Raw genomic sequence first — 25,459 nt, forward strand, 5'->3', positions numbered from 1 at the left:
GCTCGAAGCTGGTGAGGGGGGCTGCTGTGGTCGGCACAGTCCGGGGCAACTTTTAACACAATTGCTTCATTATTGGGGTTTATTAAGAGGATGCGTTCTCAGGGGATCGAAGGGATGGCAGGGCCTTTCGTTGTCATGTGCCCTGTCGTCTCAGGTGTGGATGTGGCCGGGGCTTTGCCATCCTGTAGCACTGCACTCATCTCTCTGCTGTTTACCCCATGGCCCCTCCATGCAGGGAAGCTTGTGTCTACGTGGAAGGACAATAAGGCCTTTCATTTTACTATCCTCAAGTCACAAGGGGTGAGAGGTGAGCTGGCCCTCCAGCAGGTTCAGAATTGGGCCACCACCTGGTACGTCACCCTGAGTACGCCTGCTACAATTCAACGGTGCAGTTGTAGCTCCCGTAGACTGACTGTAGCTAGCTTGGGGACTGATGAGTGGAAGTTGCAGCAGCCTGGAGATCAGTGCAAGGACCTTCCTGAGCATTGACTCGGCTGACATTGAACCTCGCGTAGCTGCGGGCTGCACTGGTTGTTGGTACCTGACACGACTACGTTAACACTGTGCGGGGATGCCCACACAGACTGCGTCTCCACTCTTTGCAATGTAGACGTACTGTTCGTGGGCCAGCCACATTGCTGGGCAGTCTGTGTCCATGCTAAGGGTCAGTATGGTGCAGCGGCGAAAACAGGAGATTAAGAATAGAGTCGGGAGTCCTAGATTGTGTTGTGTGTGTATATGTGCATGTACTCATGATTTAATACTTAAAATAGCCCGGCTGTCAGGACCCCTGAGCGCTGTACCTGCTGCTGACATGCTGTGACCCGGAGCGAGTTCCCTAAGCCCATATTTTTAACCCTACAGGTAGTTTTGCACGCACAAACACTCGCAAATCCAAGGTCTGTGTGTGGTGTGTACACACATGCATGGATTTGTGTAATGTGGGTGCTGAGCACCTGTGAAAGTCACCCAGTTGTTTAAATTGCATAGGAGTTGAGCCCCGCACAACCCCACTGACGCCAGCTGCTCCACCTGACTGATGGGTCCCTGCCCCTTAACCTCCCTGCAGGCTTGGTTTTCCCATTTGCCCGGTGCGGGGGATCTGTGGGGTGAGGCTCAGTCACGGGGTATTTTTGAAGAGCTTTGAGATCCCGCAAGCTGCCGCGCACCTGCAGAGCACTGCTGCAGGGCTGGATTGAAATCGGGGCTTGCTCTCAGAGGCTCCCAGGACAGGGGGTAGGGGAGCAGGTCTTCCCTTCCATCCTGCAGGCTCTCTGCTCTCAGGTTGCCGGTAGAGAGAAGGCAGGGCAGAACATTTTTCTCCTCCCCCAGCTGCAGAGGAAGAAGTCACAGTTTCTGCCTGTGTGGGACCCAGGGTAGATTGTGACCTGTATATTCTCTCCCTGTATATCCCCAAGAATTCGATGCTGGTGACTCGATGCGGGATTGGGATGCACCGTAGACTGCAGCGATTGCTAAACCAAAGGTGATGAGTTGTTACCTCCTGAATTTGGAGAATCGTCCGAGTGTCGCTGGCGGTGCCCCGGCCCATACCTGCCCGGGCCCGTAGCTTTGGCTAGCGTGGGATATATACAGCAAACAGCTTTGTCTGTCACAACTGTTGAGGCTGTGAGAAACCATCACTCTGCTCTGACAATGTCATCTCCTGTTGTATGGCCTTGGGCTCTGTCGCGCTGCCGCTCGTGTAATCCCTTGGCCGGCTTCCACTTGGCTGGTGCTTGCCCACGACAGCGACCTGCTTTTTCCTCTCCCAGTTCCCTGTGCAGGGGTAGGGGGTTCCTCGATTTTATAGCCATCAGAGCCACAGGCCCCCAACTCCGGCATGGCAGCATCTTCCCATGCATAGGAGGAAAGGGTAAGCTAGTAGCAAAGAGCTGGGATCTCTGCCTACTATTCTTGCTTTCTTCCCCTGTGACGTGGATGCCTCTTCCTCTGCTGTGCCTGAATTCCTGGGTGCTTGTGCCTGAAAGCTTGCAATTAAAAAATCGTTTTTTGCAAAAATCTTGTCGGTCTAATAAAAGATATCATCTCTACTACCCCGATTGCTCTCAAAGAGGGAAGATTTGGGGATTTTTGTTTGTGGTAGAACTGGGGAGAAAACCCAGACTTCCTGATTCCCTCTTGGGTCTCGTTGCCTCCACAGCTGAAATGTTGGGGCCTCCTATTGCATGCATGGGTATGCAAAATAAGATTTGTCTTGCTGGATACAATTCCCAGGAGATTACAGAGTCTCTTCACGGCCCCCTTGCTGAGTAGTGCAAACACATTTTTGCCGGCGTAGTGCGAGGGGTCACACAAGACCTGGTGTCGGTATGCATCTCGTACCTGAAGAAACAACGTGCTTGTTTTAAGTGCTCAATTGCAGATAAAAACCCACTTACCCTGGAAAAATTGCGTAATCTTTATAACCAAAATCAGCGCGTTTACGGTTAAAGTGGATTTCTCCCATTGATTAAACCTTTACATTTTACAGTAGAGACCTGTTAATTGGTGCATCTTGCAAACAGAGCTGGAGTTCTCCCCAGCAGAGATTTACTAGCAGATGTAGTAGTGAGCATTACTTATGACTAAGGTTTCCTCCTTTAGATAAATCACATTGTAGAAGGCTTGCTAGCATGCTCCTCGGTATTACCATAAATAATTAAAACTAAATTGCGATTGACAAAATAAAAGAATAAGGCCCGTTTTATGATGCATTACTCGGGCTCCCTTTCCCTTGTTAATTGTGCGCAATCCATTGGCGGTTTGCAGAATGCAGTAATTCACAGCGGGTGCAAATCAGCAAGGCTCTGGTGTGCTTTTAAACCCGGCTGCTGCCCCGCTACCACGCAGGGGTGGAGGCTGGTGGTAGATGGCAGTGTGACCTGCCTGTTCGTGGAAGAGGCGGCATCCGAAGAAATGAGTGTTGATGACGTGTGAAGGGAAACAAGCCTGCAAAGATCAGTGTTAAGGCTGGTCTTTGGAAACGGTATAAAGACGTAGCCCCTTGGCTACATGCTCCCTTCCTAGCCTAATCCACAGTGGCAGTGAGTCTAGCACAGCCAAAGACCCCAGCTCTTTAGCTCAGGCTGTGGCTGTGCATGCTTTTATCCTGAAACGTCCCCAATTCAGTCCTAGAGATTGTCCAAGAGGGCCCCGGTGACAAAAGCTTCTTGGTAAAACCCAGAGGCATTGCTCTCCGTCTGTTGGGGGTATTAAGATAGCCCTGGCTATAAGGAGATGTTTCTCAAGGAGCAGCAAGGTGTTGGTGGAAGGCAGCTCTCTCCTTAAAACTGTGTGTACTGGGACCAGTTTGCACTGATGCACTGGCACTACCCTGGAAGGAAGCAGGTGCTGCAACCTGTCAGTATTTACACCAGTAATTTTTGAAGCATGTTCGCTGCCTACAAGCTTAGCTTGCCCTGCATGGACTCCTCCTTCCGGACTCGGGGCGCAGAGCTGTTGAGCAATTGCCTGCATTGGTCTCTGGGTGGAGAGAAGTGGGGGGTGAATTTGGAAGGGGAGGCAGGTGTTGAGAAGGAGACACCAAGCAGCAGTTTGCTTGGAGAAAGAGCGGTGGCACTTAACTGGCAGAGCACGGACTCCCTCTGCCCGCAGGGGCTGAAGTGCATTGAAAGAGGATGAAGAGCCTCGATGGCACTGGCTCAGAAGGGAAGCCGTGTGGAGCACGGTTGCCCAAGTCACCGAGCGCTTATAGCAAAGCAACCGGAGCTGTGCCCCTTCCTCACCCTGCTCCTTCGCCTCTCTGCTGTTGCATCCCTATGCCGTTATAATGGGTCTTATAATAAGTGTGCAGCAAATACATATGCCGGTCTCTTCCCAGGTGCCGGTACTATTGAGCTGGGCCCAGAAGCCTCTGGGTCCCAACACTGCCTTGCACCAGTTTGGTTTCTAGGAGGGAGACACGTGGCTCAGTCTAGCTCCTGCTGAGTTGCTCCCCTGTCCCATCTCACGCTACGCTCCAGTCTGTCTTTGCCAAGGAGACTAGACCAGCAACCTTCCCACTCAAGGACACTGAATTAAGCCTGTGTCTCACCTTGCTAAAGTGCCTGATTAAATTAAACCTTGCCTGGATAAATCGAGTGATATCATTCCATTATTTTTATTATTGTTGTTATTATTTAAATCAAACAGAAAAGTTTGCATTTTTTTGTGGGAACAGGGAAAGAAATTATTCATCTTCTGAAAAGCTGCCTTGGTAGGGGAAGGGGTCGCTCAGCTGCACCGAGGCCTGTAGGCATTTATTAGATTAATGCCTAATGAGGTGCACGCAGGGGCTGCCGCAGCCAGCGGGCATCGGAGACCCTGCCGTGAATGTTTGCAGGAGGAGAGAGTCCATCAGTAGAGGAACTGGACTTCTATCAAGGGGTCTTGCCATTGAGCTTTGTTCAACTGCTAGAAATAACATAGATCAGGACTGGAAAATTGTGGCTACAGGGAGGAGGGACCACGTGCTTTGGAAGACCCCGCCGAGCAAACCGCGTGATCCTGTACTGCATTTTACACCTTCTGTCTGAGATGCTTCTGCTGTCCTGTGCAGCCAACGCTGTTGTCTTGGGAGGTGTCTATATTGCAATTCCTTTATCGGCCACTGAGATGCAGCCACCTCTGGGCCGAAGCACGATGATCCCTGCTCGAGCAAGCAGCTCACCCATTTGCAATGGCAACGGGAATACTTTCCGTATGTATATAAATGCATCTGGCCAGTGATCTAGGGATACCTGCAGCAAACACTTCAGGAATTCACACCAAGCTACTCCTGGCACTCATCCATTCCAAGCTTAATATAAATTATATCCTTTAGTCCTCTTTTATTTACAGGGAATGTTTGACCAGGACATTGGCATGAATATATGGAGGACATGATGGGTTATGTCATGACCAGCACCTGCCGCTACAGCAGAGACTCTTCCAGGATCTCTCAGCCCCTCGCTGGCCTGAAGAGCATGAGACTGATCTGGCCGTCAAAGCCAAGCATCCTGCAAGGCAATCGGTCCAGATTTGGATTTGGTGCTGCACATCTTGCTGAAGGGGCATGGGACACATGGGACTGTGAAGTGCTCGGTGTCTTCTGTTTTCCTGTCTTGCAGCTGATTATTCATTTTACCCTCCCGCTGTCCCTTGCATCTCTTGCTAAGTATCCCCAGTTCCCACCTCCGAGAAAGCCGTTCCATCTGCCGTCCACTGCAGCTGCCTCGAACTTCTGGCGATATATAGCTTTGTGAACGCGCTCAGATGAAATCAGGAAAACGGCTGATGGCATCTTACAAGTAAAACGAGCCAAGCCAGTCCTAAGGCCACTGCAACCTTAGATGTTGTGCATCACTGGTGATTCTTCATCAGTGCCCATCTCCTCTCCAGGTACGGATGGCCGTTGGCTCACAGGGAGCTCATTCGTCCTTGGACAAGTCTTACTTTTAGTCCTGCACACACCTTCCTCACCCAGGCTAGCCCAGGTGGGGGTGCCAATTTAGCCACTGACAACCTGGCACAGGCTGTCCTGGTACCAGATAGCAGACCAAGAGAGGCCTAGCCTGACAGGCACAAGTGAAACGCCAGGTCCAAATCCCGAGCCACGCTGTAGTTCCAGCATAAGCAGTGCATAATAGATTGGCCTTTGCCTCTAACATCTGGAGATGCTGTAGGGGACCGAGAACCATCAGGAAGAGATGGTGGGAGGCGCTGGAGTGAGATGCCGACCTGCTTGGCATTTACCTGTGTATGACTTCACCTCTTTGTGCCTCTTTTTTTTTTCCTTCCACCCTTTGATAAGGCTGGAAATTCTTCATGGCAAGGCCTTCTACTATGGGCATGCCCATTATACAGTGAAGCCTTAATCTTGGGTTGGGCCTCTGTTGACGGTAACACAGATCAGTAGTAATGATGCCCACTGTAGGAGAGCTTTCAGCTCCTGCTGTCCCGGCCTGGGTCACTGAGAAGAGCTGCACTGGGCTGTGGCAGAGGTCATGGCTAACCCAGATCGAATTATTGCCAAGGAAAACTGCTGTCGAGTATAGCTTGAGCCTCTTGCAGAGAGTCCTTGACAAGGTGACGCTGCAAGGAAGCGGTGGGATGGAAGGAATTGGTTTGACCTCCTGTGTCCACGGTGTCTTTTGCGTAGAATTGAGTATGTCTCGTCGTCTTGATGGTGAGGTGTGCTGCAATTTCAGATGGGCACGGTTGAGACGGAAGAGCAAAGTGTCTAATCTCAGACAGGCAGAGTCTTTTCCTTCTTTTTGGGGTAAAAAGGAAAAGCAAAGCTTATACATAGGGGGTGGGAAAAAAATCATGACAAGTTTAGCGTTCTAGGAAGTTTCTCCTAAGTCCCCCAAACCTTTAATTGACTCGGGAGCATAAAATTGAGACGGGGAGAGAGTAAGGGAGAGAGTGGAGTGGTGCGAGCGATTTGAATAATTTATTGTCCTTTGAAGTTGCGAGAGAAATTTCAGCCGCCTTGGGGAGTAATTTCTCCCCATTCTGAAAGGGTTTTCTCCTCATTTTAAACTCATCCAGAGGATGGTAGTTTTTTGCATTTTCTGCATAATTAATGAAGTGACTCCCCCCCTCCTTCTTGCAACCTCTGTAGGGGGCTTGGGGGTGAAACTTGGTGATTTTTTAATAAAGTCAAATTAATTTGGCATCCCTCTATAATTTATACATTTATTTATAAATTAGTCTCAGCGTCCGGTTAAGAGCAGCGTCACTCGTGCTGAGCCCGGGGTTTGGTTTTCCTGAATGGAGGGGTGTTCCAGTTCTTCCAGCTCCAGACATGATCATCTCTGTGAGAGCGGCTCTCGTGCCCAGCTAGTAACCACAGTCCTGCAAGGTGCCAAGCAAGAGCTTTCAACTCGCATTCACTGCCCCTGTCTACTGGAGTGGCTCACGGTTACATAAAGGGGGTAATGATGTTCCTCCTTTTCGGCCATCGGATTTGGACGTCCTAATTTCTGTCTACCTCCGGGTGAGCTGCCTTCTCTGCCTGAATGACGGGGAGATACTGTCCCCCCAAGTGCCTGGCTTTGCTGTACTACACCCTCTTGTGAAAAGTCATCTCTGAATCAAGACGTGGATCATGGACGGTATGGACCATGCACGGAAACACACATTCTGGTCTGTGCAAGTCTCCCGTTTCCCCCATTTCCATCCTTGGGAGAAGAGTTTCAGCATTCGCTCCTTCTCTCTTGATTTCTTCCAGTTGTGGATTGGAGACAGCTAACATGTGTCCTCTGTGTTGGGACTTGATGGGGCAGTGAACTTGGATGTACATGGAAAAAAGACTTTCTCCTCTACTTTAGATGCACGATTAGGAAAAAATTGAGCCATTTCTTCCCCTTTCTCTCTTGCCCCTCTGTCCATGAAGGACTGATTTTGGGGTGCATTGAGCTGTGCATTGAACCCCAGCACTGTTAGCTGTGTTGTCACAACTCTTCCTTTTTCATTTCACACAAGCAACCAGTTCAAAATAGGGGTCTCGGAGGCCTGGGGCTGGGAGACCACATAAATCTTCACATCTCTCACCAAAGGCTCCCAAAGCACCTTACCCTCAGGACGACTATAGACCTTGCCACAGCTGATATCCAAGTGTAAGGGCCCACTGCTCGCTGACTTCGGATGCCTCTATTTCAATGTCCCAAACTCCTGCTACACATTTTATATGTGCTCAGCACCCACTGAGTTTTGAGTTAAAGCGGATGAGTGATGCAAGTGCTTGGCACCTCTGGTAAATTCAGGTTAAGCGTTTCTAAGCTTGGCTACCTAAAATACCCTCCTCATCAATGGAAAGTAGTAAGTCATTGATCTGAGGACATAGGGGACTGGTGCAGCAAGCTCGTTAAATCCTATGCTTAGCAACCAGACTATGGTCTCCCTGCACAAAATGGCAACGTGCTTCCGTCCCTGCGTGGATGCGAAGAACTGCTGCTTCGTTTTGTGAGGATCCAGCACGCGCACGCAGACACTTTGAAATGTAGAAAACCTGCAGCAGATAATATATGTTGGAACGCTAGGACTGTCTGTAGGAGGGAGCTGGAAAAAAGGTAGGTGAGCATTCTCCTGTCAGAGTTTGAAGACACAATCTTTCATGTATCCAGTCTCTTTTTCCTCCCAAAGGATCACCAGGTATGCTGATCTTTCTAATGTATTTGGCGTCATCCCCCTCCTACTCTGCAGCCACTTCTGGAAGTGCAAGGGTGTGATATACCGCCATCCTTTGCACATTTCCCAAAATGCGCACGGTCTCATTAAGCTGTGAATCAGAGCTGGTCATATACCGGGTGCTTTCAACATCACGTTTTCTCCGGAGAAGGATGAGGAAGGAGGAATCTGGTTGCGCTTCTTCGCCATTGCGTTGCACTTCTTCCCCGTGGCAGCAAACTCCACGGTCATTTTTTGGTGGTGTTGGGGCAACACTGGGCTGGTGCAGATGCTGTCACGCTTTATGCCATCGGGGTCTTCCTCTTGGAGATGGTTTTTGAGCTCTCGCTTGCCCTTTGGCCTCGGCTCTTTTAATGACCCAAACGAGGCAAGAGAAGCTTTGTGAGACCTACGCGATTGCATCTTCTCTGGTTCATGGGCGGATCAAACCTTCCTTGACTTCTGATGTTGATGGCGTACGCAAAGGCGGTCTTAAATTGGTTCTTGAGGAGACTATGGCAGAGGCAGGGAGGCTCTTGCCTCAAGCAGCCACTGAAATCCTTAGGCCAGCCACTGCAGATGGACCAAGACCGTTGCAATGACAGTGATGGACAAGGGGACCTCATTAGGTGGCCAGATAGCTCCTCAGGTTCCTCTCTCCCTCTGCTTTGGCTCATTATGCCTTGTTACAGGACGGGTGGGCAAATATTGAATGTGATGTGGTTGCAGCTGATGGAAAGCGCTCACATGCCTCCAGGGCCCTGGCCTGCTGCATTTCTGAAGCAGCATGTGCTGCCACGCTCCCCAGCCCATCCATGCCTGACTCCCGGGCTGCCATCTTACGTGACAGCATTGCTTATCTGCTTCAGTTGCTGGTCACCAGGAGGTGCTTCCTAGCTGCCTATCTCCAGCCCTGCTGGGCTCAGAGCAAGGCTGGGAGTGCAGACCTAAGCCAGAGAGCTGTCACCTGCAGTACCTATCCCTTGGCTGTCACTGATCTGACAGGGTAAAAGCGCTGTCACTGCCGTCAAAAATTAGTCTGCATACACAAGGAGGAAAGGTGGTTCACCTCCCTTTTGCAGGGAGGAAACCGTGGTGCAGACTTTGCAGCTCACCCAACACGTCCGTCAGAGCTGGGAGCTGAGCCCTGCTCCCCAAGTCTCTGATGCCTTGGTCACAGCTCATCCAGTGTCCGAGTGCTTTGCAAAGGCCAGCCCACCATCAGATACGCATTGCAGACCAGCTGTCACAGTGCTTGCCCTGAACAGTTTACAATCTCATTTCAACCGTGGAGGCAGAAGGGATAACAGCCCAGGAGGGAAGATGGGTCTGGCTGGCAGCACTGGGTAACAACAGATTTCCCCTGAAGTCCAGCAAAGAGGGACAAGGAGCGGCGTGGTCTTTCCCTTCTGTCTTCTTCTTGTCGTCTGTGTATGGGGGCAACGGTCCCTTCCTCCAGCCCTGTGCAGCCTCACTACCATTGCTTCTACCCCATCACTTTGCACCTGCAGGGGCAGGGAGGGAGTTTGTCGAATGGCTTTCCCTGTGGACGGATGGGCAAAGTAGACATTTTTGCAAAAAAAAAAAATTAATTGCAAGCTTTTGGGTACAAACACTAAACATTCCTTTAATTGCAAGCTTTTTGTGCCTGAAAGCTTGCAATTAAAGGACATTTTTTGCAAAAATCTTGTTGGTCTAATAAAAGATATCATCTTTACTATGAGTCCCGACTGCCTTTTCCTTGAGACCAGTACAGCTGCAACCTGGATACCTGACACATGTTGGCTAGCACGCATTTTGAGCCCTTCGTCTTCCTCATGTAGACGGCCGTCAGAGCAATCTGGTGGAGAATACCCTGGAGAGGGGACTCTAGAAATTGGGATTCGGTTTCTGGTCTCTCTAAACGACCTTGGTCACTTTTCCTCCCTGTACTTCCATCCCCAGTGGGGATAAGCATCCTTGAATTGTAAAAACCTTTGTCAGTCTTGCCTGCTTAAATGCCAGCAATGTGGAGCAGCGACTGTCTCTCAATTCGAGCCTGCATAACGCCCACAACGCTGGGGCCTTGTCCCCAAACAAGGACGAGCAAAAGCAGGCAGGGCTGGGCTGCGGGCAAGTGCAACAGCTGCATGGGCTTGTTGGGCTAGCAGAAGTGGGTTAGGAGGTCCTAATTCCCTTCCCCCTCCTCTCCCACTGCCAGTCCCATCTCCCTGAAGGGAGCAGAGAGCCACTGACAGTAAGAGGAAGTCTCTGCCTGAAGCCTATAATTATCCTGTCTGCCTTCCCTGAAAAGGCCAGTTGGGGAGAGAGCCTGTTTGCATTTCCTGCACCAGCCCCGCTTTCGGCTGCCTCCCCAATTACTGCTAATGGACTTTTTATGATGATAAGACGACTAGGTTGGGGAGAAGTTAGTGATGGGGAAATGGAATATAATTCACTCCCTGTTTGTTTGTTCCGTCAGAAAACCCTCATTCCCATTCTGCGTGCGAGGCGCTGAGAAGCGGCCCCGAAAGGAACGGAGAATCTGTCAGTAAAACCCTGGACTCCACGGCAATGGGAGTCTCAGCAGGAGTCCTCCGAGGGGTATTTTCAGTCTCGTTCGGTGTCTCCATAGAGACACCCCCTCCAACCTGCGCCCGCCTTGCTCCAGCCTGCGGTTCCCACTTCTTGTGCAGAGACATGTGAATTATGGAAGCATCTCTCTGTCTTTCCCCCTCGCAGGAGCTCCCCCGCATTGTAACACTGGTGCTTTGAAACCCTCTCCCTTTCCAAACATCAGATTCTTGCTCCCCACTCTCCATCTGTCTGAAATCTGGTGTGCTCTCCTGTGTCAGCAGGCTCCTTAGCTTTCCTTTTGTCTGATCTTTACTTCTCTGCCTTTTCCCTTGCTAGGTCTATGCCCTTTACTCCCCCACACCTTGCTTCCAGCCCTGGCCGTTCCCCCTGTTGATCGCTGCTCCTTGCTAACCCCCTCCCTCTTTCCACCCGCTTTCCCCTCCAGGCTCCCCCTGCTCTCTGTCATCATCCAGATTCCTCCCTCCCACTATAACTCTTCTGCCCCCCCCAATCCTTTCTTCAATTACTTTCCCAGACTTTGGAGGAGTCTCTTCCCATTCTCCTGCAAGCCCTGGTCACATGTACACAGCACGCATGCAAGCTACAGCGGTGCACGTATATCAGATGCATTTCCTACGACAGCAGGTATGCAATATTTAGTTGGTACCTGGCTCTCAAACTATGGGAGGCATGTTGAAAAGGGGAGATCAAAGCTACCGCAGAGATGCAGTTATGGGAGGGCTGGGAGGTACCTTGTGATCCTTCTCTAATCATAAAACTGTCGGCAGCTGTGAAAGCGGAGATGGAGTTTCACTAAATCAGCAGAAAGTTTCAGCCCAAGGAAAAAGGGAAAGGGACAAACTTTAACCCTCTGCTCCCCTCTGTGTGCTCTGCCTGGGTGAAGCTGGTGAAAGACTCATCTTGTCAAGAGTAATGTCCTTTTTAAGAGTTGCAGAGCCTGTCTGTGGATGGCGGAGGATGCTAGGGCTTCCCGCTGTCTTTTTTTAATATCGTTTCACCTTGGTGTATGTCCCTGCATTCCTTTCTCGACTGATTCTAGCCGGTTGTTATTTCTTCTTTCAATCTCAGTAATGCTTAGAAGCCACAAATAAGGACAAGGCCCCAAGGCCCCAGCGTTGTGGGCGTTATGCAGGCTCGGATCGAGAGAGCCGCTGCTCCACATTGTTGGCCATTTAAGCAGGCAAGACTGACAAAGGTTTTTACAATTCAAGGATGCTTATCCCCATTTTACAGGCTGGGGATGGAAGTACAGAGAGGAAAAGTGACCAAGGTCATTTAGAGAAACCAGAAACTGAACCCAATTGTTAAAGTCCCCCGTCCAAGGTATTCTCCACCAGATCGCTCTGACAGCTGTCTGCATGAGGAAGATAAAGGGCCCAAAATGCATGCTAGCCCACATGTCAGGTATCCAGGTTGCAGCTGTACTGGTCTCAAGGAAAAGGCAGTCGGGACTCATAGCAGAGATGATATCTTTTATTAGACCAACAAGATTTTTGCAAAAAAAAAAAAAGTCTTTTAATTGCAAGCTTTCAGGCACAAAAAGCTTGCAATTAAAGAAATGTTTAGTGTTTGTGGCCAGAAACTTGCAATTAAAGAATTTTTTTTTGCAAAAGTCTTGTTGGTCTAATAAAAGATATCGTCTCTACTACAAGTCCTGATTGCTAGCCAACACTCACTTTACCACGACCTTTTCCCGCCATGGATGTATGGCATGACCTTGACGCTCCGGAGTATGGAGGCATATACCCAGGGAGGAAGACGAGTGTCCTCTTCGACCAGAGCAGGCTAGAAGTTCACTAGTGTTCCCTAACCTAACCTCAACCCATTTCTCTAGCAGAGACCTAACCCCTGCATAATAACATCTGCAGGAAGCACAAGGGCTAAGCATCTTCATGGCCGTCCGTTTGGTGGCACAGCTGATCCACTGCAGATTTCCAGAGTTAGGGGCTTGAGGACCACTCCAAGGTTGGGAAGACACTTTTAATCAGGTAGGCAACTCCTCACTCGGTGGCCACCTGGTCTATTCTCTGCTGTCCTCTTCTTCAGTGCCCGGCGCAGGTATTGCCTCGACCTCCTCCTGATGCCCACGATAATGAATGCGCTTTCGCCAGCGCGGGGAGGAGTTGAAATCTGGTCTCCTCGTGTACAGGCTCTTTGGGTCAGCGTGATTGGAGCGTGGGCTGCCACAATGCTGACTGCGGAGACCGGGGGCACTGCAAAGTGGAAGCAAAACCTTTTTAAATATACATTTTGTAACTGGTGTTCTTTTGTCTCCATTGATTTTTTTTTTTATTTTTTTATTTTTTTTTTTTGCTGCTGTGGGCGAGGGGGCCCTTTCAGCCAGCCTCACGCTGCTTTCTGTGCCGGGGCTAGATGAAAGAATAAATTGTTTTGTCTTGATTTGTTGTCCATTGTCGAGGTGCTTTCCTGGAGGCGGCCGGGGGAGTGGGGAGGGAGCTGGTGCTCGACACAAAGATGAATTTTTCCAGCCTACGATCGGCTGGAGCCGCCTGCCGCAGAGCTAGGGCAGAGGTAAGAAAACCGTGGGGCCTAGAAAGAGCACCAAGGTGGAGATGGCTGCTTTCAGAAGCACCTCGGTAGGGCTTGCTGGCTCAGAGGATGGCTGCTCCCCTGACTTCGGGCTAATGATGTGCTCTTATATTTAGGCAGCACATCCAGCCTTGCAGCTGGCCTCTGCCCATGCTCCTCTAATAAATGCCCTGCTTTGGCTTCGTGACCGTACCCTCCCAGCCCCGCGCCATGAAGACGTGGATTGGCATGGCCTCCATTGCATGGGCTCGGTGCACCTCTCCTTCCCTTCGCATCCGGGGGCCGGAGCGGTGGGACAGAAGGTGACCTGGGGAGATGACCAGCAAAGAACTGGGTGGCGTGGGGGCAGCAAAGCCTGGAAGTCTTGAGGCTTTGGAGCACCTGGGTGTCTTTCTGTGGAGCGATTCGGTGCCGTTGGGGGGTATAAATGATGGAGAGAGCTGCAGAGGTGCAAAGCTAGCAGCCAGATGGGGTTCATGCCCTCTCTTTAGCAGCATTACAAAGATCCCCCCCTGCCCTTGAACCTGAGAAGACGGGAAATAAGTCAAGCCTATGTAAAGACAAGAGACAGGCCAGTTACTATAGCAACAGAGCAGTCCAGACCTTCCTTCGCTTCGGTTTTCCTGCCAGCTCCTGCCTTTTCTCTGGGCTCTGCCCTTGAGACAGGTCCAAGCTAGCACCCGCGAGGGGCACGGAGCGGGCACCAATGCCCCAGGGTCAGCAGGGGAGAGCACCAGGTCTCGTGCCCCAGACGGGGACCCTCCTTGCAAGCTTTGCCTTATACCTACATGTCACCAAGCCGCTGCCCCTCCAGAGTGACGATAGCATCTTTGTCCCTGCCCCCAGATTGCCCACTCAGGCTTCCCGGGACGTGCTGTGTGCTGCACCGGTGTCCGGTGGGTTTGGGGTTGCAAGTGCAAAAGCCCCTTTCTGTAGGGCTCGATGCTGGTGTGGGAAGTAGTTGCTAGCATGGCACGGATTGCAAGGAGGGAGAGAGTAACTGTTTTCTATCCGCTCCTACCCTCGGACGCACGCATCTCCTGAACCGTCGTCTTCTCACCTAAACCGGGGCTGGCCGGGTTCGCAGGAGGAGTTCAAAGACTTGATCTTGGAAGCTGGCACAACTGGCTTTGAGAATCAGTCTCGTCTCAAGGAAGCGAGCGTTGCCCTCCGCCAGCTGCCTCTATTGCCTGGATTTGTGATAACCCTGGGCTGGCTTCCCTGATCGGTGGAAGTGCGTATTCGGGCTGAGAGCAGCCGAGCGTGGCGGGACACCCTTTCTCGGCTCCTGTTTGGATGGAGTCACGCCGTTGCAGAGGGCTAGGTAACTCGAAGCTTTTCAGCCCTAGGTCTCTGGTTCAGATCCAGCCCAGGTTGACAGCGAGTCTAGAGGCTGCTACTTGCTGACAGCTGCTTGGTGACCTTGATGAACCAACCTGGTGGTTTCCATCCATTTCCACCCAAGCTCCTGATTGCAGCCAGCATTTTACTCCACTGTCTTAGCCAGGTGCAGGCAGCCAGGTTTCCATCTCGACCAGCAAGGCTTGTTCCTCCAGCTCATGGCTGGACCCCGTTGGTTGGACTGTCTGTCAAAGGCAGGATCTGCACCTGTTTTGAGAATAAACAAAAGATCTGGCTGTCCAGGACTAAAACGTCTCCCTTGACCTCTTGGCCCCGCAAGGTTTCTGTACAGAGCCTGCAATGCAAAGGCCTCCCTTGTCTGTCTGGGATCCAGGTTTGCAGAGGGAAGGGAAGGCAAAGGACCAAAGGTGTGAGCTAGACGGCGGTGGCGGCAGTCCCTCGGAGTCGAGGATGACGTCCCTCAGGCTTGATGGGTCCTCAGGTGACTGAGGAGCCCAATTCTGGATACACACACATTATTCGGCAATGAGGACGTGTGGTTGCGCAGGGGAGCAGGATTTGCAGTCCCGGGTTGGTCTGCTTCTCCTTCCGCCGCCGCCGCTGTTCCGCCTCAGTATTGAGTCGCTGGGCCGTGAAGTGGTGCGTGCCTTGGTGGACCAAGTGGTGCCACACCGAACGGTCAGCAGCTTGCTCCTCCTAGCCCTTGGTGTTGATGCCTCCGTGCTTGTTGCGCCTTGAGTGTGTCTTTGTACTGTTTCCTTTGGCCGCCCTTTGAGCGTTGGCCAACTGAGAGCTGGAAAAAGAAAATCTGGCGAGGGAGGCTGTTCTCGGACATCCGGACGCAGTGGCCCGGCCATCGGAGTTGATTTCTCAAGAGCAAGGCTTCGATGCTGGTGGACACAGCTGCATGGAGGACGCTCGCACTGGTCTTATTTGGTCCCCAGGATTTGATGCAAGCACTGCTGGCGAAAGCTCTCGAGGGTGTTAATGTGGCGTTGGTAGACGGTCCAGGTTTCACTGCAGGAGAGGAGGGCGGTCAGCATGACAGCCTTGGAAACCAGGACCTTCATCGACTTCTGAAGGGCTCTGTTCTTGAGGACACATTGTTGCAGCTTGAAGAAGGCAGCACTGGCGCAGCTGACCTGGTGCTGGATCCAGGTGTGATACCTGGAGCTAGCAGCCAAGCATCCTTCCATCATCTGTCGGTTTTGGATGTCGGCCCTGCCTGCTCTTGCTTCCCCTTCTCTTTCTCCCATTAAGCTACTTCATGGGTTCTCCATCTCTCTAGCATTTTGGCCTCTAATGTTTCAAACATAGACTAGCCTGCCTGCCTGTCTCTTCTCATCCGTCAGCATGGCACGAACTTCCGATAGACCCTCAGTTGTACAGATATCCCCCTCATACCCTCCCCTTTAGCTTCGGTGTATTATTAGTGGGTAGATGACTTATTCTTGTAAGGGTTTTGCAGAAAGACCAACAAAGAGCTCTTCCTCCACGGCGCTTCGTGAAAGAACTGCAGAGGGAGAGTTAAGACAGTGTAAATGTGAGTTATATCCCTTCCTAACAGCAGCCTGTAGACGGACTGTCGGCTGCTGCGTGGACTAGAGCAGGTGAAGCCAGAAGGAAATTATTAATACGTGCACGACTGAGGAATTAGTTCACAGATTTCGTCAGCAGCCTGTGGGGTGATGGCCATGCAAACCCCCTGAATCCTGTAGCAAAAGCTGGTTGTATTTTGGGGGGAGGGAGTGGAGATGGGGGTCAAAGGGACGAGAGGAGGAATACTCCTCGTCTTCCCGTCTGAACACAATTAGGGAGCAGGGCAGGAACTTTTTGAAGCTCTCTGCGGCTGCATCTTTTGGGATCGCCTTTGGGGAAGCTTGTTGGAGTGGAGGGCTCTGCTGAAGTTGATGGCTTTCCATTAATCAGGATGGAAAAAAAATCACAGGTGCACAGCACGCCTGCCTCTGCGGTTTCATCTCTCAGGATACAAACTCCACAGGCAACCTCTCGCGGCAGGAAGAGTCTTTAAGCTTGAGGTTTCCCCTCTCCCATTTGATTCAGTCTCTCTTAGAAAGAGCCAGGTTTTATTAATTAGCAAACAGGATGGAGAAATCCCTTGTGCCCTGCTCCCAAGGGCTTCAGGATCAGGCTAGGATTCATTCTGGCTTTCCAGGACCAGTTCACTTTGGGGATAGCGCTCATGTTCCTACCTCTGCTCTCACAGGAGAGGATGGATGACGTGGTATAAAACTTCCCTGCACGTAAGAACGATGGAAAATACGTCTCTGAGTGCTTTCTTTCTGCTTTGGTGTTTTTTAAATCAAAACTCTGCAATTGTGATGCACCGGAAGCAATGTGCAAGCGCGTTGCCTGATTGCACCAACACTGGTTTGCCGTCATGTAGCACCTTTTTGCTCTTGAAGGGTCCTAAAACAGTTTTCAGAGTAAAATAGGGTTCTTAGCCAAGGCCCTGCATGCTTTGCTGAAAGGCAGATCGAAATCCTGTGGCTAAGCTCCTGGGTCCTGGGATGCTTCTATGCAACGTGCGGGGACTGTGCAATAGCTTCATTTCAGCGCTGTATCTCCGCATCGTCTCTGGTAGTGCCACCCATCTCTCTTAGCAAATGTAGGTGAGTGTTTCCACATGGTTGGCAGCATTTGGGGTAGGTGGCACTGCAGTCACCAGTTGCAGGGGGGCATCCGAAGGGGAGCTTACCATTAATTCTTGCAAAGGATTTGATTCTTCGCCCAGTGTGATATTTCAGAGTCTTTAAGACTCCCTTGATCTCTCTGGTTGCACTGATACGGTCCAGCCTAGACCTGTGCAGAGTTTTAAATCGGGAGAGGGCAAAAGGAGAAGGGAGTCCCCAGTGCATTTAGTTTTTAGCCCAGAGCAAGTGTTTACAGGCAGATAACAAATTCCCAAATGCGGGACTTTCCGGTGGGACCTGCTGCCAACCTTTAGCTGTAACATTGCAGAGGCGACTCTCTGACCTCTAAATATAGATTTAGATATTTATAAATCCAGTGCTTGAACACCCAGTGTTGAGCGAGGACGTAAACAGCTCCCGCAAATTGTATTTACCTCCAGCGTGGAAACAAATGCTCGATGGCATCGCGCAAGCGCGCTTTTATTGATATGCTTCTTGTCCCAAGCGGGGGGAGGCGGGAAGGAGGAAGGGGCACTTCCTGTCTGCATTCACCCCTGCAGAGCACTGAGGTCTTTTCCCACTTGCCCTCTCCTGCAGCATTGTCTTGTCAACTGTCTGCATCTTGCTTTATAGACTCTGAATATGTACATATAAATATACACATTTCACAGTCATGTGGTCTCCTTTCCCAAGAATAACAGACGGCAACTTTATGATCTGAGTGATTTTATTTGCACACAGCTGTGGCCTTGTGATTTAAATATTTCAATAAATTTTAAACTAACTAGGCTGATGGAAACTGTGCAGGGAAAGCAGGTTGGAACAGGAGCAGGGAGGGAGGGTTTTCCCTGGGGTGAATATAGGTGGAGGCTCCTCATCTTGCTTGCCTCCCACGAGCCCCAGCTCTCTACCACCCGCCTCGTTTCTCGAAGGATGCTCCTGAAGGTTGCCAGGACAGGAGAGGAGTCGGTGCCTGGGAGGGCGACTGCAGATCGCTGGGACACTGGGGCCCTGATCCAGATCCTGGCCGGATAAAACACATCCCAAGGCTGCAAGTGGTTTGTTCAGGCCTTGCTGCGCCTCTGAGGAGCTGGATCTGCGAGGAGGTCGAGAGGCTTTTGGATCCTTCCCTGAGCTGCACAGATCCCCTGATCTGGGACTTAAGAGCCTGCAGAGTCCTCCAGGGGCGCAGGCGGCGAACCTGACCGCGCGCTCCGTTTTGACATCTTGATTGTCTGGCAGTGATGAATTGGGGCTGCCGCGCGGCATGCTGTCAGCTCGCTTTTCCAGAGGGTGCCGTGCATGTGCGCGTGCACGCGCATGTGCAGGGCTGCGGGCAAGCCTGTACAAACACGCAGGTGTCTGCTACGGGGTCACACACATCACAGCTCCCGCAGGCCAGCTGTGCAGCACGTGTCCAGAGCCCCCCATATTCCCTGCCGAGGAGCTCCCCCGGTCTCGCTCTCACCCCCCTGTTGCAGGGATTTGCACGCTTTCACACCCCTACCTGTGGCCAGGGGCTCTGTGTGCTCCTCCATGCAATGGGTTCTGCATTCCTCGGTTGCTCTTCCTTGCCTCCCTAATTTCTCTATTTGTGTATCCACTTGCACCATGTCCGTTGTGCACCCCAAAACCTTGAGGCTCTGTTGTTCCCTTTTCCCTTAATGACAGGGACCTGTGTTCTCCTCTCCGAGCTAGGTGCTTTGTGCGAGGCCCCTTTTCTTCCATCCTTGCCCCCACCCCCGAGTTGCATGGTCCATTTGGTGTCCATTGCTCACACCTCCAGTTTCCTCCGGCAGGGTTCTGCATACCCACCTTTCCTCCAGAAATGCACAGGGCATTTCCCCCCAGTTAAGTATGAGGCCTTACTTTGCACAGCCAGGTGTTTGCAGGGCATTCAAATTCAATGTGGAAGTCAGCAAAAAGAGAGCAAGGTCACCTGGAAACCTAGAAACAAGTTTCCCTTTGGAAACAGAGGTGCTGGGCAGAGCCGCAGGAAGGTTTCCCATGGGAAACTAGTGCTTAGCAAGGGGTGATATATAACTAAATGCATCCCATAGCCTTCGACGCTCTACTGCTGGGGTCAGGGGACTGGGAGCTGGGATCTTGGGTCCAACTTGCAGTCCTGCCAGCTGCTTTCAGCCATGATCTTGTTGGATTTGTGCATGTAAACTGTTGTATCTGTATCGAGTCCCTTGAAGTGACAGGACTCTGCATAGGTGCATACTTCTGCCCCACTCAAATCCAGTTGCAGGATCGGGGCCTTATCTGTGTGCAACAGGTTCCTCGTATCTAAAGTAATGCTAATGATCATCCCCTGCCTTCTCCCCATCATGAGGCTTCATTTGGTTTGGGGGTTCAGCATGAATTCTGACTGGTCTTTATTAGGGTTTGTCTTCCTCTTTCGTTAAAGGTCCCCCCGTGTTCATTAAAAAGCCAGTGGACCAAATTGGTGTATCGGGAGGCGTGGCTTCTTTCGTGTGCCAAGCCACTGGAGACCCCAAGCCTCGGGTCACCTGGAACAAGAAGGGGAAGAAAGTGAACTCGCAGAGATTTGAGGTAAGCGGGGCCGTGACGGTGAGTGCTCATCCTCGGTTAATGGCCGAGAGACTTGGACTGTGATCTTTGAAAAGCAAGAGGTTGCATCCCTTCCAATGCAAGGGGCAAAGCACCCCTTCATTTTCCCCAAGAAACATAGGCCAGGAAGTGGTGCTTGGGGGCCAGAAACAGAGTGCCGGGGAGAAGTCCCATGTGGGAGCTGCACTGAAGAATCCCTCTCATCCGGCGTTTCTCCGGCTCCCTAAATACCACCCCCTGCACACACACGCATGCACGCATACCTGATTTAGTACTTCAGTGTCTGCAGCATCTGCAGATGAGGATCTCTGCCCTTCCTAGGCAGACAGCTGAGTTTATATCTTCTAAATAAGCTGGGGAAGGGGTGGGAAGGGGAGGCAGGATGAGTGGAAGCTCATATCTTGCTCCCTCGCCTGGGTTGCAACCCCAAGGGGACCCTGCCCTGCTAGCCAGCTGGAGGTGGGGAGAGACTTCCTGATGTCCGCTCCTTGGGCAGATGGTGCAGCGAGAGGCTTTAATTTTTAATGTAGTTTTTGCATTGCTTGTCATCTGCCTTCCCACTTGCCGGGCATTTCACGGCAGTTGGGGCCCTTCAGATGCATCTCGCAGTTTTGACCGACTAAAGCTCGGGGGGGGGGAATCCCTCCCTAGGATCATGAGGCCTGATCTAGAGTCCACTGGGTTTGGGGGAGAGGAGCAGGAAGGACCAAACAAGGGCAACTGCCCTCTGGTCCCCAGTGCCTGCGCCCCGGGAGTGCTCAGCCTCTCCCCGCTTTGTCTTTCAGACGATTGAATTTGATGAAAGCGCCGGCGCCGTCCTAAGGATCCAGCCCCTCCGGACACCCAGGGATGAGAATATTTACGAGTGCGTTGCCCAGAACCTGCATGGGGAAGTCACCGTCCAGGCCAGGCTCACTGTCCTCCGAGGTAAGAGCAAGCCCCGTCTGTACGCGAGCCCAGGCCTTCGCGGGTGGAACTGTTGGATGAGCAGACTCATTGAATCGGTTTGAAATAATGTCTCTCAGCAGAACGTGGGATGAATTGACTGCTTTGCTGTCATTATTTGCCTGTCTTCTGGGTGTTTTCTGACTATTGGGCAGTGCAGAAGAGCAGGGGGTTCTTCATTCAGACAGGAAGGGTTTGTAAATGAAGCTGGCTAGGAGTGGTGAATACCCCGGCTGAGTAGGAGCTCCCAGCTAGGAGTGGTATGGATGTGATAGCTGGGTGGGGGATTGCAAGCAGGGTGCTAGAGGAAATGGTGCTAGGGTCCTGGGCTGGGGGTTTGGTACTTGCAAGAGGAGCATTAGTTGTGCAAACATTGCTGCTAGAGCCTTTTGAGCCAGCAGCTAGTGTGGGAGTTTCCAGGCAGGGCATGATATAGGTGCTCCCAGCTGGCAGAGCCGGGGTAGCAGCACCTTCTCCATCCCTCTTTTCTTCCGCAGTTCCCGGGTTCTCCTAACTAGCTTTTTAAGGTGCTTCGCTGAATGGACAGTCAGCAAGTGCCTAATGGTGTAGGTGAATTTATATGCAGGTCTCAAACTTACTGGAATGAATGAAGGCCTAACGCAGGTCACATAGGAAAGCTCTGTACCTCTGCACCAGTGGGAGGGAAAACCCTGTGCCATCCAGCTGGTAGCCTTGATGCTGTCAAGACGCCAGCTGTCTTGAGAACACGCAGATCTGCATCCCATCCGTGCCCAGCCCCATACAGGTGTTCCTGTTCCTGTCTCCTTGTTGCTCGCGTGCTTTGTACGGTGTGACACTTAATTGCCTGTCAGTGGCACATGACAGGTTGTTGGTCTCTGCAATTGGCACATCTAAAAGCCAGGCTCTCGCTTCTTCTGCACCCATGAGAAAACGCATGACTGCCCTGACGCGGCCGGAGGTGTCTGGAGCTTTTCGGTCTGCACACGCTGCCATTTCGTTTTCAAGAGCTGTGACGGTTGCTGTGGAAAGGGCCTTTGGGCTGGCTTCTAAGAAGGAAATCCCCTTTGCTTCAGTTTTGCTGGGAATGATGGAGAGAGTCTTCCTTCTCCTGTGGCAAGCCTAGCAGCCCCTCTGGCTTCTCTCAGTGACCAGATCCTTCTCTCCTGACAAGGAGCCACAGTGTTTGGATGATGACAAGCTGTTGACATCTGTCCACAGGGATGAGGGCTCCCTTTACACACCTTTTTACAGCTCTTCTTCAGGTATTGGCATCACACAGGTGTCAGCTAGAGGCAGAGAACATAGCAGGAGCCTGTCCGACTCCCTGCACGTGTTACGATGTGAAGCAGGGCACTGTCGCCGTATACTGTACTCCATCCTGCTTGCAACATGCTGCCGGGAGAGCTGCAGCTCCTCGCATCCAACAGGACCCTGCCGGCCAGTGGATGCAAGGGCAACTGAAATGCCCACATCATGAAACCTAAATGGAGGGAGAGACAGAGAGGTGAGGAGCTGGAGGCCTGGGAGGCAGACAGGGCTGCAGGTTGCAGAAGAGCAGCCAGGAGGTAGGTTTTATAGATTTCTTCCCTACTCCCCTCCCCTCCTCAGCTGAAGTTATTCTTCTCCTGACCTTTCCTGGGTTTTCAGGCAGCGGAGATTGACTTCTCTTTACCCTGCACTGGACTCATTTGTAAGTGCTGGGAGAGTTAAAAGGACAAAGCATGAATCCATTAACCTCTACAATCACAAAGAGAATCTGAAAGATAGCATGCTGGCATCTGTGTCTCCTTTCCTCCTCTCTGCTCTCTCCTCTCCTCCTCCCCTTTCCTTTCACCCCTCTCCTTTTTGTCTCTCTCCATCCATTTCCCCTCTCTTCTCCTTACCTGTCTTTCTCTTTACCTTTCTGTCTCTCTCATCCTTGGAATGTACCTCTGGTCACCTAATGCTTATCATAAGATTGCTGTGCAGATAGATGATGAGCGGGAGCTGTCATTTGCAGAGCTGTTACCTGGGCACACCGTGGAGTGAAGAAACTGTGGAGAAGCTTTGTGCTAATAAATCCATGGCATACCAGCTCTGCCCTGCACATGAGCATGCATGTTTAACCTATGCACATGTACAAGCATTTACAGGGGCACATTAGTGCCTGTGCAGACAGTCACAAGAAGAGGAGAAGGACACCCTTGCTGCTGCATCCTGATGCTTTATAATGGCTGGAAAACTTATGAAATCCCCATGGCTCATGTATAGGAATAGACCGCTCCAGTTCAGACCCCTGCTGCTCCAGGAGGCTTGGAGATTGCACCCAAAAGATAGGTCACATACGGTTGCTTAACCAGAGGCTTCAAGAGTGGAAAAGTTCAACAACTTCTGAGGAATGGATCCCCGGTGTGGACCTCACCCGACTTCCATGAACCCTCTTACTCCAGCTGTGTTGACTCATTGGTCTCTTCTGGTCCCCGTCCTAAGGACCCGATCCCTGATAGAGCTGTAGAGTAACTGCTGCTCCACAGCTGGCTGACCTTAGTGTTTGCCAAGCTGATCAGGCACGGCACAAAGAAAGCCCAGCAGCTGGGCTGCGGAAGTGCCTTTCGGCTCTTGTCGACTCCAGCTGTTGGAGTTCTCCGTGGCACACGGCAGCGTACGCAGAGGGGCAGCTGCCCGGCCTAGGCGCCCCGTCTCCTGTCTGCAGAGTTCTTCAAAGCTCCTCAATTGCAGGCATGATTTTCTGTTTCGGTTTTGGGTTGATTTATTTATTTTTTCCCCTTCTCATAAGAAGATTAAATTTCCCACCCCTCTTCTCAGAGAGATTCATGGCAGCCGGCCATGCGAATGCAGCAAAGAACACCCGGTCTTGCTTTGCACCATCTTCAGCATCACCCTGAACTCGGAAAATGCTCTGCACCTGGTGCAGCTGTTTGCCGATATCCTTGAACCTCTGCGTCGCACTGGCCGTAGGACTTCCCGTCTCTGTTTCTTCTAGAGCGTCTTAGAGGCGAACACGAAGACGCTGGAATTGCAGGCCAGAGAAGCAGGATCAAGGGGAAACCCATTCTCCGTCCAGTGGCCGTGCCCTCCTGCGGACACGCACCGGCCCGACGTGTCAAGTTTGCAGGAGGCTTCTGAAAGCCGGGACTTGATTATCCTCTTCGTAGCCATTCGTTCCAGTGCCTGCTCTGGCTGCCTCCAAAAGGATTTTCTTTCTGCTACTACAAGATGGAGGCGAATTGGCTTAGTCATCTCGACTAGATTCCTGTGAACCATAGGATTAAATCCCAGCAGGGTTGACTTAGCTCTTCACTCTGAAGAGGTCGATATGTTGAATTCCATGCAGTTTTCCCTTTTTGTGTGGTTAATAGATGCAGGCTGGGGGGGTGGAAAAAAAAGCTTCCATTAGCTCTGCATGGATCCAGTAATAGCAGATATTCAGTTCAGTAAATGTCCTGGGACAAAAATTTCCCTGCCTCCCCCTGCTTGCACAGCATGCTAGATACCGGCTACAACCCTCCCTTCCTAAAGAGGGCTGTCCTTTGAGACGGCTATTTAAAGATGAACTCTCTTCTAATTATTAAAGATGCCTGATGCGACTTGCTATAAGAAACGTTACAAAACTGTTTTCCCTTCTTCCATCCCTGGTTTTCTTCAGGGGTTCATCAATTTTTCCAAACTAAATGCTGAAAAGAAACATGAAACCTCTCCCATTTCTGGTTCCATAACTAAGCCTCGAGTCAGGAGATGCAACGTTTGAAGAAAGAACCCCAGCTATGCACCCTGGCATCGTTTTCGTGATAAAATGACAGCATACAGAAGACACGTGGACGTGGTTGGAAAGAACATGCGTCTGTTGTTTCTGGGAGGTGTTGTCAGAGCCCGTACGAAGGAGAAACTGGGTTCTGGTCCTGGCTCTGTCCAAGGTTTATGTGATCTTGGGCATGCCGATTCATCACATCATTCCTCAGCTGTGAAATGGGGATACTACTGACCACACCGTCTTAGCTTAGTCTCACTCATCGAGTGCTGAGAGATCCTAGGCTGGGCATCTCTAGAGACGGGCAGAGCATTACACTCCCCTTTGGCATTTCCTGGCTCTGGGGAGCTGGATCGCATACTCTTCATGTTGCTTCCACAGAGCTTTTGCCTTCAGTGCATAGCACGCATGCGTGCGCACACGCTCCTCTCCTGCCCCTTTAAATTATTAAACAACCGCCGGCTCTAGGGAAGGGAGCAGCAGCACTGCCAGCTTTATCTCTCTTCATCATCTTCATTTCCAGCACAGTTAATTATCCAAACACAGCGCTGCCACCTTCCAGAGCGACAAGGAGACGGCGGCTGTGATCACTTCTGCCTGCTAGTCAGCGACCTCTACTGTATTTGTATGACTGTATGCACGCGAGCGCATGCGCCGGAGCCACTTCCATGCCTTTCCCCGGCACAGAGCACGTCCTCTGGTAGGATTTATTATAAATGAATGCTGGAGCACCCTCTCCTCCCACCAGATCTTTCTCACGCTACCTTGTTCATTGGCCTTGAGGTAACTCGCCAGGTTTTCCCCAGGGAAGGCCTTTAGACCATCAGATCCACGAGCACGGCACTCAGCAGTGTCTGCTAATATGGTAAGCGTAACACCTGAAAGCACTTTCCCTCCAACGCCAGCCTGA

At 51.4% G+C, this 25,459-nt stretch overlaps 1 protein-coding gene across 10 annotated transcripts in view; it reads left to right on the forward strand.

The window, feature by feature from the left end:
- Positions 1–25,459, forward strand: part of PTPRS (protein tyrosine phosphatase, receptor type S) — a 165,842-nt gene that overhangs the window by 52,569 nt on the left and 87,814 nt on the right. For all 10 annotated transcript variants that reach the window (XM_025196479.1, XM_025196480.1, XM_025196487.1 and 7 more), the window contains 2 exons: positions 19,711–19,856; positions 20,660–20,801. In XM_025196479.1, the coding sequence (XP_025052264.1) occupies positions 19,711–19,856; positions 20,660–20,801 (288 nt within the window). The remainder of the gene's footprint in view (positions 1–19,710; positions 19,857–20,659; positions 20,802–25,459) is intronic.

This window comes from Alligator sinensis, unplaced genomic scaffold (genome assembly GCF_000455745.1).
Source record: "Alligator sinensis unplaced genomic scaffold, ASM45574v1 scaffold1295_1, whole genome shotgun sequence".
NCBI classification, from domain to species: Eukaryota; Metazoa; Chordata; order Crocodylia; family Alligatoridae; genus Alligator; species Alligator sinensis.